This window comes from Castanea sativa, chromosome 8 (genome assembly GCF_040712315.1).
Source record: "Castanea sativa cultivar Marrone di Chiusa Pesio chromosome 8, ASM4071231v1".
Classification (NCBI taxonomy): domain Eukaryota; kingdom Viridiplantae; phylum Streptophyta; class Magnoliopsida; order Fagales; family Fagaceae; genus Castanea; species Castanea sativa.
The window spans coordinates 31,816,352-31,830,652 of NC_134020.1; the positions used below are offsets into that span (position 1 = coordinate 31,816,352).

The following is a 14,301-nucleotide window of genomic DNA, read 5'->3' on the forward strand; positions in this document are numbered from 1 at the left end:
ACAAGTATATTGCTACCATCGCGCATCCTTGGTGCGATAGTCACTCCACAAGTATAAGTGTTTGTAGAGTGTGGAGGGCAAGGGCCTGAGATCAAGTCTCCAGAAGGGAGTTTCATATACATATACACTTAGATTAGCCTAAAGTAGAAATTCAATCTTGTAAAAAAAAACAAGTATATTGCTATTGCCACTCAACCAAAAAAAAAAAAACAAAACAAAACAAAGAACACCCTTTGCTATTGCCATCCCTGCCTCGGTAAAGTATGGTTGTGCACAAGTCTTTATTTGAAAACAAATTTACCACATGAATATGAGAAAAGTTCCTGTTGCAAAGGAAGAGAGAGACAATGAGGTGGTGTCTCAACATCTTCCAGCAAGACTAACATTTTATTTCATAGAAACCAGTACATATATAAACAGCTTGCACTTCCAAACCCCTAAAAAATACTACTATATTGTTGGTTAAAAGGCTAATAATGGGTCCTCTTAAAAAAAAAGGGCTAATCATGCATAATCAGCTTGGCAACTTGATCCTTGTAGATCTCACATCTTTGACATTGTGTAGTCCATCACATCCACAAGAAAATCTACAACCAAAGGAGATATACAATTGCTTGAGTTAGCAGAAGAAGAAGGAGAAGAAGTAGAACAAGAACAAGAAGAAAACCAACCAGCATCTTCTTTGGTGAAGCAGAGAGGAGGTGTGACCCTAAAAACATTTCCATAAAACCCACCTTTTCCTATCAGCACTCCCAATTCTGAAATATCAGTGTAAATCTATTAGACCCACATTAAACATGTACACAAACAAATGCACACAGACACACACACACACCCACCTCTCATCTGGTCCATAATATGTAGAATTTCAGCCTTAGCTGGAGTTTTTAACTGGCGGTCTGTTACAAGTTCAACTCCAAGCATCAAACCTCTCCCCCTCACATCACCAATTACTGCAGGGACAAGTAAAGCAATCATTAATTACAGTGCAGGATTTCCAAGTGGTGCTAAAAGATTTAAACATATCTTTTGCAACCATATTTTATTCTAAATGGCAATTACCAATCAAGAATGTGAGCTGAGGGTTCAGATTTCATAACATCTAAAACAAAGAGAACAGAACTTTACTTTCATGTTTTTCCTTAAGTGCAGTAAGACGCTCTTTCAGATATGACCCCACAACAAATGCATTCTGCTGAAGCTTTTCCTTCTCAATCACTCTCAGAACAGCCAGACCACCAGCAGAACATACAGGGTTTCCCCCAAAGGTGTTAAGATAATTGCGGTAAGTCAAGACCTTTGCAACCTCAGGAGTTGTTACCACTGCACCAATGGGAATGCCATTTCCTATTCCCTGAGGAAACCACAGGAGAAAGCTGAACTTCTGAAACTAACAAGCACTATATACCAAGCATGTAGAGTGAATAAAATTGTAAAAGGAAATTAAAAATGACCCTTCTAAAGATCTAAGATTAAGTTACCTTATATGAAAGAAGTGCCAAAGTTCATTGCATCTTTGTGCAAACAAGGAGTTGGCCCCATATAAGGATTAACCTTGATTGTATGCAGAACAATGGAAGGAAGTAAACATGAAAATGATGTGAAACAAACCATTACAGGTTGATTTACTTCCATGCAGTGTTTAATGTATCTTTACTTCGAGCAATCCACATATTTTCCATTATTCGGGTGCAGCAGAATCAGGTGGTAAATAATGGGGAAGAGTTCTCCATTCACGGTCTGAACAATATGAATGGGTAAAAAGTTCTTTGCTCAAGATAAGCTCAGGTTTCCTCTGACAACTTTATTTCACATACTTTACTTCACAAAATGAGACTTTTTATACAACATTCATTCATAAATGTAATGAAAATGCTTACTATGTCATAAACTAGCGCAGGATATTTCTCAAAAAGCTGCTATACTTATAGGTCGTTTATTAAGCTCCCCAAAAGCAATGGGCAAGGAATGCAAACAGTGGAATAAAGATCTACAGATTTCTAATAAGCTCCCTCAAATCATGGGGAGGGAGTGATGCCAATGGTGGTCAGGAGGATCTACCTTCGCCATGGTCACAATATCAGGAACAACACCATGTGCTTCGAAGCCCCAGAAATGACTGCCTGTCCGAGCAAACCCTGACTGAACCTCATCAGCTATACAAAGGCCGCCAGCTTTTCTAATGCTGTCATACACGGCTGGCAGGTAACCTGGCGCCAACTCCATAATTCCACCTACTCCCTGTCAAGCAAGGAGACTCAAATTAGAAATGAACAAAATGAATCATCTCTCACTCATAGTCCTATGTAAGCAGGTTTATGTTTGTGTTTCTTGTGTGTGTGTGGTTTAGTGGCAGTATTACCTGTATCGCTTCTGCAATAAAGCCACCTACATGACCACTAGTTCCATAGTCAATGATGTCTTGGACATCTTTAGCATATTTTACTCCATCTGAACCAAAGACACCTCGGTACTGATCTGGATTCAGCGCATGGTGAACTCCAGTCTGTTGGCACAAACATTTTATCAATAACATTAACAATGACAATTAGTCTGGTTTTTCCATGTTATAAACTTGTAATGTTCATTCTTTCTTCAATGTAAAAGGCATTACTGTCCATATAAACAAACTATGGGGAAAATTCATTACAAAGCATAAGTTATTCACTTAGGGTACGTTTGGTATATTGAATGTAGATTACATTAAGAATGGTAATATTTATTACTGGGAATAAAAGACATTATAATGGAATAACTATTACTATTTATAAGTTTGGTTGTTACATATGAAAAGCTTGTAAAAGACGATGTATAAGGAAACTTTATATTTTTTGAAATATATTAATTTTAAAACCTATTATATGAACTAAGGAATAGCTATTACATCTGTGCGCTTTTCCTTGGGTCATTACAATATCCATTTTAAAGAGGAATAGTTGTTCAATTTAAAGAATAGTTATTCCAATGTACTAATCCATGAATAAAGATGCAACCAAATAACCGAATTAATATTACAAATATATAACTATTTCATTACAGAAACTATTACAGCATACCAAATGTACCCTTAAGAAATTAAGAAAATATACCTGTACAACATTGAACTTGTAATTAGATTGAGCAGTAGCACCCATTGTCCCAGCTGCATTCCCATGATACCCGTTTCTAAGTGAAATGATGTCATGGCAGCCCGAATACAACCGCGCCATCATCAAAGCCAACTCATTCGCTTCTGTCCCAGAGTTTGTGAAATAAACAACCTGAAATTAAGCTCATACAAATTTCACATCAAACCAAGCAAAAAAAAAAAACAAGAATACGGGTCCATACAAAACTTGAAATCAAGCAATTCACCTTGAGATCTCCGGGCATCTTAGATGCCAGAGCCTCGGCAAAGTCAGCAATAGCATTATTCAGATACAGAACCGTAGAGTGCTGCAACCGCTTTGTTTGGTTAACGATTGCTTCCACCACATCCGGTTGACAATGCCCACAACAAACTGTGGCTATCCCACCAAATGAATCCAAATATCTACGACCATTTTCGTCATATAAATATTGCATTTTCCCATCTACCAAATTCAACTGTAAAAACACAATCACATATTAAATGTTATAATCACCACCAAACATCATAAACATTCCAATATCTCCTGAAATCCAACATCCACGACGGCCTCCTCATCACGACAAAATCCAACGTGAGAGGAGAAAATATCACATCCAACAAAGTGAGACTCCTCCTATTTTATAAATAATAGATCCTACTAATTAAATTCACTCACGACAAAATCCAACGTGAGAGGAGAAAGTATCCCGTCCAACAATGTTGGACTCCCCCTGTCTGGCTGTCTCATAAATAATAAGTCCCATTAATTAAATTCAATACAGAATCCAACATTAAAGGAGAGAGTATAACTTCGCTACGATAATGATATCTAATAATTTTCTGATACTACAAAAAATATATGCATCGATTCCTATGCATCTGAATTAGGAAAAATAAAATGTGAAATGAATAAGATTTGTGCATATAAAACATACGGGGTTGTTGTAGAAATGGAACAGGGATGGGCTGAGGTACTCCTTGCGCTTCTTCAAGATCTCAGCAGAAGATGGGCCAGTGTAAGGGGGTGGGGTGTAATCGAAGTGGGGCATTTTGGGTATGAGAATATCATTGCTGTCTTGAACGGAGCTTTGGGTATGGGCTAGCTGTGAGAGAGAGCAGCGAGAATTGGACCTAGACCTGGAATTTCTGTGCGACAGTGTCACTGCGGTTTGGATGATTCGCTGCATCTTCTTCGTTGATAGTTGCTACTCTCTCTCTCTCTGTGTGTATCTCTGCGTCTTTTAGTGGAGAGAGCTTTGTATTTGAGCAGCCGAAGAACTGTAATCTTTTGTAAACGTGGGCATGAGTGACTGTCTAGTCTGTCCGACATAGATGATAGATCTGATCAGATCACGTGTTTGAGTTCGCTTCTTGTTGTTTGTTTATTATTATTGTTTTTGTTTGTTTTTTTGATAGGTGTTTCAATGTTTGTTTTGTTTTGTGCTTTTTTTAGAGTAATGTTGTTTTTTTAGAGTAATCGATCAGTCCTTTATTCTAGTCTTCTAGATAAAACTTTGCTATCAAACCTATAATTTTTAAAAAATAATAATAGTAAAAAACTTATTAAAAATAAAAACTAGCATTGGGTTATCTAGGATTTTTTTGACCATTTTGTTTTGATACATAAATAGGTGCATTAAATTCTCAATTCTGTTTCAATCAAAAATAGTTTAGTTAGAATCGGTTATTTTGGAAAAAAATTTCACATTTTTGTCGAAACAAGTATTCCTGACTTAATTACTTTTATGGCATTCTTATGAATTTTTCTTATTAAAAGGAAAGAGATACACTTTACGAAATTTTATGAACTTTTTGGGCTGTTTAATTATGCATGAGATTTAATGAACTTTTAGTTTGTTTAATTATGTATGTAATTTTATAGTTTTTTCTATATTTAATTAGGCATAAGATTTTATAAATCTTTTTATTTTTTATTAAAAAAAGGTTATATCTTTTATGGATTCATGTTGATTGTTATTATTATTATTATTTGAGAATGATGTTGATTAATTAGATGGCATAAATTATAAAGTATGAACATATTCTATAGTTATTGTTATAATGGTACCAAATATAATACAATATATATATATATATATATATATATATATATATGTATATAACCGTAATATTGGAGTAGTACATCAATACATACTGCAATGCTGATATCAGAATATTCCAATTTAATAACCAATCTGAGACATAATTCAAAACTTTGCTAGATTTCGCTACTCTTGTTTGTTATTATTATTATTATTTTGCTTTAGTATCTTTCCCATTTATGTAATACTTGTATTTATATTAGCAAAGATCTCGTCTCATCTAGTCTAGGTAAATTTCGGAGTGATGCTAGGAATATTCCTAAAATACCTAAAAAGATCTAGCATTGGACTAGCTAGTGTTGTGACTTTTGTTTATTTGTTTGTTATTAGCAAGGGGCTAGTCATCTACTCCAATTAAAATTTTGCTAAATCTAAAAAACACCTTGCATTGGGTTAGGTCAAGGTCATGGCATGCGTGCAAGCTGGCATGCCCAAATAATGTCTTTTGGGCATGGTGCATGCCCATGACAACCTTGTATGTACACTGTCAAAATCAAGGTCATGACATGTCTGCGTATACACTGCTTAGAAAAAGGTAGCCTAACATGGGCACATAATTAAGGCCATAACATGCCCACGTAGATGCTCCCAAGGCCATTGCAACCCCCATGGGCACATAGCCAAGGCTTTGGCAGCCTCATAAGGGTCATGACAGCCCAACTTAAACACATTGCCAAGACCATGACCTGCCCACATGCACGAAGCCAAAGCCAATGCAACCCCATGAGAGTTTGCTACTTTTGTTTGTTTGATTATTATTATTATTATTATTATTATTATGATTGTTATTGTTATTATTATTATTATTATTATTATTATTATTATTATTATTAGGCTTTTGTTTTTTTTTAGGAATAGTTTTTTTCCCCTTCTGTAATATAGTAGTTATATTAGCAATTGACTAGCCATCTAGAATAGAATATAATGTATTTTCTTTAATGCATTTAAATTTTTTTTTATAAAATATGATAAGAAATATATAATTTTTTATTATACCTTTGCTTAATGTATGGGTGTTATTTTCACCTCTAGAAATGATTACGAGGGAATGAAACTAGCATTTTGTCTAGCAATCACTCCCATTAAACTCCAAACTAGAAAGAATATCTTTGAAAATCTCCTTCAATTATGAAAGTGGTAAAGTTTGTTTATTATTGATTTGAAATAATCTCTCTCTCTCTCTCTCTCTCTCCTCAATTTATTTTGCATATGAGCCATCCACATAAGCTCTCACTCCAATACCAACAAGTGGGCCATTTTTTTTTTTAACTGGATAGAATCTATCCTAAAGTGCAATATGGAGCTAGAACTCGAGCCCGCCCCCCCCCCCCCCCCAGCTTTGAGGCTTGGGAAGTTATCATACCACCTAAAAGGCGGGTGGTGTCATTCATGTTATTGAATTTTGATAATTCATTTTTGTATTGACATGTTAAAGAAAAGGGAAAAAAATATTTCCTAGGTATGAAAATGATATTTAAAGTTTATTTTGACCAACACCAATGACCCACTACCACACTTTTTATAGGTAAGTTGATACCTTCCCCAGCACAAAGTACTTGAAAATTTTAGAGGCAAGGATTCAAATTATAGGCATATTTCTAACCATTATATGTGTGTGCGCGCGCATGCACACAACTTCTGCATTTTCAAATGAATAATTTTAGCTATGCATTTGCATAAAAATCACAGATACAATATGCACTATTTTCATTGAAATGCACTCTAGCGTACCAAAGGTAAAAATAAAAAAGGTAAAAGGAAAAATTTGTAAAATACCATATTTTAAATGCTCACTTTTTAAATTGATATTATTTTAAAACTATAAGATAATTTAGTCTTTTTATTAAAATAGTATTTTAAAAAGAATTCAGCTCTTACAATTGTATTTTTAAAAGGCAGTTTCAACTAATTTGATTGAATCTAAGGCTACGCTTGTTTCGACAGTAAAGCAATTTCGGAAAATGTTTTCAGGAAAGGAAAATATTTTCCGAAAAGAAAAATATTTTTAGGTGTTTGGTGGCATTTTAAAAAATACTTTGGAAAATATTTTTAGGTGTTTGGTTGTGATCTTGAAAATATTATAGAAAATACATTTTTTACTTGATGCTCACATTTTCTCAGCTTCCAAACAAATATATAACATCATTTCTCAGTAGAATCACAAAAGAAACAAAACCCAAAAAAAAAAAATCATAAAATCCGAGAGAGAAGCGGCGCGATCGCGAAGGAGGAGGCGCGATCAAGATCGCGAAGGTTGGGGTGCGACGGCGTGATCGCGAAGGCTGGGGTGCGTCGGCGCGATCGCGAAGGCTGGGGTGCGACGGCGCGATCGCGATGCTGGGGTGCGACGGCGCGATCGCGATGCTGGGGTGCGCTATCGTGATCGGTGCTGGGGTGCGACTGCGCAAGATCGCAGTGCCAAGGTGCAACGGCGCGATTTGGGTTATGACACGATCTCGCGGTGGGTCATGGCGCGATCTCGCGCCGTTGGTGGGCTGGTCTTTGGTGCGACAATCGGGGGTGACCAATGCTGGGGGTGAAGCTCGGACGGTGGGTGAAGCTCGAACTGGCTTGAGGCAGGGAGTGGAGCTTGACTGGAATGACTAACAATGCGAGAAGCCGAGAGGGAAAATGAGGACTGAAACCAATTGAAGGTAAAATACAAACGGAAAATATTTTCCGGGTGGGAAGCAATATTTTACAGTCAAATGTTTCTAATTTTCCGTTTGACCAAAATTTCAGGTGTTGCCAAACACCCGTAAACGCGTAAAACAATTTCCTGAAAGCGTTTACCGTCGAAACAAACGCAGCCTAAGTGAAATTGTGTTTTCCCCCCAATTCCCCGAAACAATTTTAGGTAGTATCAATTTATTTGGCAAATTTGGCAAGGAATGGCCGCATCCAGCGTCCTGTCTCACGTTGGACTTTATAAGTCTACCATTATTCCACCAAAAAATAACACGTCCATCGGGCAAAGCAGACTGTATACACACCCTCCAGTCCTTCACCTTCTTGTCCAACTCCAAAACCAAATGATAATAGGAAACTTCCGCTGCTGTGCTTCAGAATGAGCTTCTTATACCACTTCCACGTTTACATTTTACACTATACCAATCGAAATAATTGTTCTTCTCAATTTTACAAATCAAACTTTGAGAAACCAGTTACCTATGTTGACAATGAAACAGCAATTATCAATTGTTAAACATCAACCTTTTGGATTTAGCATCAGAGATGTTATCAACCCTTTTTTGAAGAATCCCCACATACAACGGAAAACATGTCAGCACCTGCAATTCATGGAGGCAAGGAAAAATCTGCAATGAACAAAATGGGCAAGGTCCACAAAACACCACAGATAACTGCTAGGCCCATGTTAAAAGTCTACAGACTATACAATGATTAACCAGACTAACCTCCTCTAACAACAATTTACTAACACTATAGGAGCAATGATCACAGCACTATACGGGCCAAAATAACAACTACTAAAAACAAGATTGGCTATCCACAAAATCTGATTTTCATCTATAGGATCATCTCCAATCTTCACCACCACCATCATCATCATCGTCAACATCAAAATAATCACCATCAGAAATATCATCATCAGCAATGTCATCATCATATAGGTCTGCATCATTTGACAGGCCATGGTTGTCCAAGTCCTCAGATTCCAATGATTTGTCACTTCCACTCTCACTTTCAAGTTCTTCTGACTCATTTTCAGAGGCTTCACTCTTCTCTTCCTCTTCCTCTTCAGATATCTCATCAGGATAATCGTTTAGTGGATTATTTTCAGCTGACAACCACAAAAAAGAAGAAGGGAGAAGAAAATAAATAAAAGCAGACTTGAGGAGGAAAAAAGAGGAAGAAAGTTTATAATTACCATTTGAATCATCTGTCTCATATTCTGATTCATCGGGCCCATCATAATAATCCTCTTCATCAACCTGTACACTGAATCAATGACAAAACAAACTTTAGCAAGAAAGACTAAGTGCAGGTAAATAAATCCAGAGTATTTGATACTTACATAGGAAACGGGTAAGAAGCTTCTTCATGAACTATGTCCATGTCATCCCTTACAGCGTAAAAGTCATATACACAATCATCTGCAGCTAATGTGTAATCACAGAAGGATTCACCAAAGAGCAATTGAAAACATAGACAAAAATTACAGGTCAGCACTAATACTAAGCAAATGTATATAAATCATAACAATCTTCATATTGATCACAAGCATAACATTGGAAAAATTTGACACAAGAAAACTCATTTGTTTCTTCTAAATAAAGGGGTGACAAGGCTGCAAGAGCTACAACTCAATGTCTATTTTCTACATTAACTTGAAATCAGTTTAAAACCAAAGACTGAAATGGTTACTGAAGACAGAAAGCATGTATGAAGGTGAATAATAGTTATCAATGAACTACCTTGTTTTGACATGGAAGCATGTAAGTCAGATTCAATCTCTGAAGCAGCAGATGGAATTATCTCTCTTAGTAGAGGCAGATAACTAGACAAAAGCATATGATCCTCCAATGATATATCTCTGCAATAAGAATAAACGGGCAACCATAGTCAAAAAGAAATTTCCAATTGTGACCAGAGTCACCAGACCAGGGTTTTCATAATAAGAAAAACTTACTCCTGCTGTTTCACCTCCTCAGATCTTTCCTCAACGTCAACACGAACGACATCATAAAACCGACACATTTCATCTAGTTCTTTTTTATGCATTGCCTCTTGGTTTCCTTGTCTGCTTCTCCATATTTGTTCAAAACGAGCATTTTTTGCTAAGACCTAAAGGCAGAGAAAAGTTTGAAATACAGTTGTGTTGGAAAAGGAATATAAAAAGACAAGTTTCACAAAGTATACATTCGATAACTGTATAAACTAAATGAAATCATATGACAGATCCCCATGCACGCAGAATAGACTTTTTGGATAAAAACTAAACCTAAGAAGGGTTGTAGGATGTTGAGTTTGGCCTTTAAAATTCAATAAGATCCAAACATAATCAAACTTGGCTAATTTATATCAAAACCGATTTCAAACAAACTTCAATTCAAGATAAGAAAAAGATGAACCGTGTAGATTATTTTTAAAATAGTACAGAACCATGGAATGTTCTGCTCGAGTTAGGCTTGAGAAAAAATTACAAGCTCTAATATAAAATTTATCTGATTGCCATTTATTTTATAAATTATCCGAACCAGCATCCACCAAGCCAAGCCAGAGAAGTTTTGTATATCTTAGCAGCCCTAGCTGTTGTAAAATTTCATATCAACTTCTCCATCCTTACAATTCCTAGCCCCATTAACTTATAATTACTATTACTATTTATTTTATAATAATGTCCTGTGAAAACATGTGGCACAAGAAGACTCTTCCTGTGTCATAAAAAAACAGCCTTTCAATAGTTTGGACAAAATAAAACTGGACTAGTCTTTGAACAGAACTCAACACAGTTGTGATCTCAACAACTTATGCTTAAAAGGGAATTTAATAAAAAGTTTCAAGAGCAGAGAATAACAGTTCCATAATGTAAGAGGAAAAAAAGAAAAAGAAAAAGAAAAGCATCATGTTAATTATGTTAGTGTTACAGCCTTCCATTATTCATCCATAAAAACACAAACAAGAAATATAAGAAACAAACCACCTCTGGCAAGGTGGCCAGGACGATTGCTATCCTTCAGTCCTTTCATGGTTTGGGTATCATCCCATGATATTATTGATAAATAATTAGGTTTATTTTCAGGGTACTCGTATTTGTGCTATATGTTTCCATCATAATATTAAGTACTTGAGAAGAGAAACAGAATTATTAACATGTAAGATATGATCAAAATGTTTTCTATTTCTAAGTAAGATATTATCAATATGCTACTATTTAAAAAAGGAAGAGAGGGGGGGAGGGGGGAACAAGATTGTATGATAATTCATTATTAGTTTCTTTGTTAACTATACCCAAAATATGATTGACTGAACTTTGTTTTCCAGTAGGCGCTTAACAAAGCTGCTCATTTGAACATGAAACATCTTTCTATATTTTTCAAAGGAAATTAAAAATATATATGAAAAATGGTCCAAATGCATACAGCATTAGAACAAAAATATATTGGAAAGTATTGTCGAAATAGGTGTTATCTCTATTTTATAAATTCTAGAAAAGTCTCTTAATCTCACCAATTGTGAAAGGTACAAAATTAATATAGATCTCACAATGATACCATCATAGCAGTTAAACTTACATGGTTTAAACAACAATAGTAGATGCAACATAAAAATCCATCTAACAATACTGAATATCCAAAAAAAGAACTAAGAGTAAATCAACACTCGACAGTGAGAAGAACTGCAAAATGATCACCTAATAATAAATGACAATGATTGATGATGAAATGTAACAAATAATCACCTAGTGAAATGAAAGAAAAAGAAAGATATCATATGTGTGTGTGTGTGTGTGTGTGTGTGTGTGTTTAATCTTTAATCTGCTATTAAAATACCTCCTGTTCTTGTCGGGCTTTAGACAACAGCTGATCTTGTTTCTGCTAACAATAGATTAGAAGTAAGGAAATGTTAAACTAAAAGAAAAGGTAATGTCTTCAATCATATTTGAGACAGTGAGATAATTATGCTTCTGAACAGTCATGCAATGTGTGTGAGTGAGTGAGCATGTGGGCGCATGTACGTGTAGGAATGGCAATGTGTTGGGTTTGGGACTAAAAAATATTTCCAAACCCAAACCCTCTAAATATTTTAAATACCAAACCCTACCAATGCAAACTCATCCATTTAAATAAATAAATAAAATAAAAAATAAAATAAAATAAACCAAACCAACCAGTTTATCTAATATGAGTCAGATTGAACATGTTGTGGATCAGGCCAGGTTGACCTAAAATTGAAAATCTAGAATACTATCTACATTTAATGATTAGTGAGAACTTTTACACTAAATTTAACAATATTTAAAGCAGAAAGAGAGGCACACCACACCTAATTTTTTTTTAGAAACTCGAGTTTTTGTGTAAATAAAATTAGTAATTAGGGTATTTTAGTAATTTAAATACATAGGCAGGTTGGGGTTGGGTACCTAAGGTGTAAAAAGCAAACCCTTCCCAAACTGTAACAAGTTAAAAATTTTGAACCCAAACCCAATCAAAAATTCCTGAACCCTTAATATTTGGGTCAGATTGGGTTGGAACACTCACTAAACCCAACTCATTACCATCCCTACACAGCAGCACTGTGTGTGTGTGTGTGTGACAGACAGAGAGAGAGAGAGAGAGAGATTACATTTCCCTTTTTAAAAGTGAGCCTTCGTTCTTCGCCCTTTCTTTCACCTTTGGATACATCAGCAAAACTGGACTCCTAAAGAAACAGTCAATAAGAACACCTATCATCCACATTTTAAAAAATTTGACACAATAAGAATCATATAACAAGTCACAAAAGAAAATAACTTCCCATGTAAGGAAGAATGTGACTCAAGCAGCATGCTCATGCTCTAACATGGCATTGCCAAGCACATTAATGAACAGAATAGTAGAAGAAGAGAACCAAGGACTGACATAAAACGTGCCATACTGACCACAAATGATTGGACAATGTCAATGGTTTTCTCAGAGCTACTTAATGTCTCGACATGCTGCACCAGAACCTTCTTAGTCTTGAATTCCCCTAAATACAGAAGAAAGAGAGCCTCACTTAAACCATATGATAATGCTTGCATATATGCATGAAATTTGGAAAACCATAAATTTTTTAAATTGAATCCCAAATCCAAAATTAAAAACAAAACAAAACTGAAACACAATATGTGTGAAATCCAGGAGAACATAAATCCAAATTGAATCCCAAATCAAATGCGGAAAAAAAAAAACAAAAAATTCAAAACAAATTTTCAGCCATATAATATACATTTTCTTAGTGTTAAACATAAATTTGATGAGTCTTAGCAAACTCTCCTCCTAACCATTTCTTCAAGCTTTATTTTTTTGATAGGAAAAGAAAGATGAAACCATTTCTTCAAGCTTTATAGTGAATATAAATGGAAGGAAGAATTTGCTTTGCTTATAACCCTTCAAAGGCACTCAATTTGACAATAACATTGCATTGCAATTTGCAAATACTAATTTCCATTCTCCCAAACAAGAAATAGAAATGAATTTGGAAACGAAATGCGAGTGGTAAACGAGTAAAATACCTTTCTCAGCAGCTGAATCCGAAATCGATAAGTTCTCAAAATCCAACAACGGACGCTTCAGTGGCCTTTCATTGATTTCAAGCCCTAACATTATTAAGAGTAAGTAAAGTTTTCAATTACACATTTCTACTTATAAATTGCAAGGATTTCATGGAAGTTGAAAGCAAGCAAGAAAATTTGAGAGTGAGAAATGGAAAAGGAAAAAAACTCAAACTCACAGAAAGCATCGAGTGGAGACTGAAAGGTTTTGCGCTTAACCCTAACGATGACAGGCTTGTCGTCCGTGGATTTTGGCGGAGCCGATGAGCTTTCGCCGAGGGTCGCCATGAATACGCGCACAGACACACCAAGAAACCCTCACTTCTGCCTGAGGGGGTTTGGCAGGGCTTTTTCAGAATGTGAGTTGTGCTCGCAAAAAATGTAAAAGGAAATGGAGAGGACGGTGGTGACCGCTAAAGAGAGACAACTGGACGGCGGCGGTGAGAGAGGAAGGGAGTGACCGAAATGAGAGAAACAGAAACAAGTAGAGAATTGGAGAAAAGAGGGAAAAATAGTGAAATAGAATGCGAAAACTAAAAAAGGGCTTTTTTTTTTTTTTTTCTCATCTTTTAGCATATGAATTTTTTTTTTTTTTTTTTATTAGAATGTTTAGCATATGAAAATGAAAAATGCTTTTAATACACCTGTTATCAGTGCTCTTTCTATTAACTGTGTGATAAATAGAAGTGAAAGTGTGAAACATATTCCTCCCAATATTAATTGTGTTGATTTTGAAGGGTTTGACTTCCTTTTAAGAAAAAGTTTGTTTTTGTTTGTTTATTTAAGAAATTAGTCGTTAACTCATGTATAGCACGAGAACTTACCAATTTGTG

The 14,301-nt window shown here is 35.4% G+C and overlaps 2 protein-coding genes across 6 annotated transcripts; both read right to left on the reverse strand.

The window, feature by feature from the left end:
- Positions 1 to 239: 239 nt before the first annotated feature.
- LOC142608097 (alanine--glyoxylate aminotransferase 2 homolog 2, mitochondrial-like) lies at positions 240 to 4,423 on the reverse strand. 2 transcript variants are annotated; one of them, XM_075779801.1, is made up of 9 exons: positions 4,045 to 4,423; positions 3,355 to 3,585; positions 3,090 to 3,260; positions 2,363 to 2,506; positions 2,062 to 2,241; positions 1,129 to 1,354; positions 840 to 953; positions 735 to 758; positions 240 to 587 (listed from the first exon to the last, which is right to left on the reverse strand). In XM_075779801.1, exons 1-9 carry the CDS (start codon positions 4,294 to 4,296, stop codon positions 544 to 546), a joined length of 1,386 nt encoding a protein of 461 aa, XP_075635916.1. In that variant the 5' UTR covers positions 4,297 to 4,423; the 3' UTR covers positions 240 to 543. The 2 variants fall into 2 exon arrangements, with proteins under 2 accessions (XP_075635916.1, XP_075635915.1); XM_075779800.1 differs by having other exon boundaries at positions 672 to 758; positions 4,045 to 4,422.
- Positions 4,424 to 8,402: 3,979 nt separating this feature from the next.
- On the reverse strand, positions 8,403 to 14,010 carry LOC142605738 (RNA-directed DNA methylation 4). 4 transcript variants are annotated; one of them, XM_075777178.1, is made up of 10 exons: positions 13,648 to 14,010; positions 13,430 to 13,513; positions 12,815 to 12,903; positions 12,520 to 12,594; positions 11,727 to 11,768; positions 9,863 to 10,017; positions 9,648 to 9,766; positions 9,248 to 9,332; positions 9,101 to 9,171; positions 8,403 to 9,013 (listed from the first exon to the last, which is right to left on the reverse strand). In XM_075777178.1, exons 1-10 carry the CDS (start codon positions 13,754 to 13,756, stop codon positions 8,748 to 8,750), a joined length of 1,095 nt encoding a protein of 364 aa, XP_075633293.1. In that variant the 5' UTR covers positions 13,757 to 14,010; the 3' UTR covers positions 8,403 to 8,747. The 4 variants fall into 4 exon arrangements, with proteins under 4 accessions (XP_075633293.1, XP_075633295.1, XP_075633294.1 ...); XM_075777180.1 differs by having other exon boundaries at positions 9,248 to 9,326; positions 13,648 to 14,008; XM_075777179.1 differs by having other exon boundaries at positions 9,248 to 9,326; positions 11,727 to 11,771; positions 13,648 to 14,008.
- Positions 14,011 to 14,301: the final 291 nt, after the last annotated feature.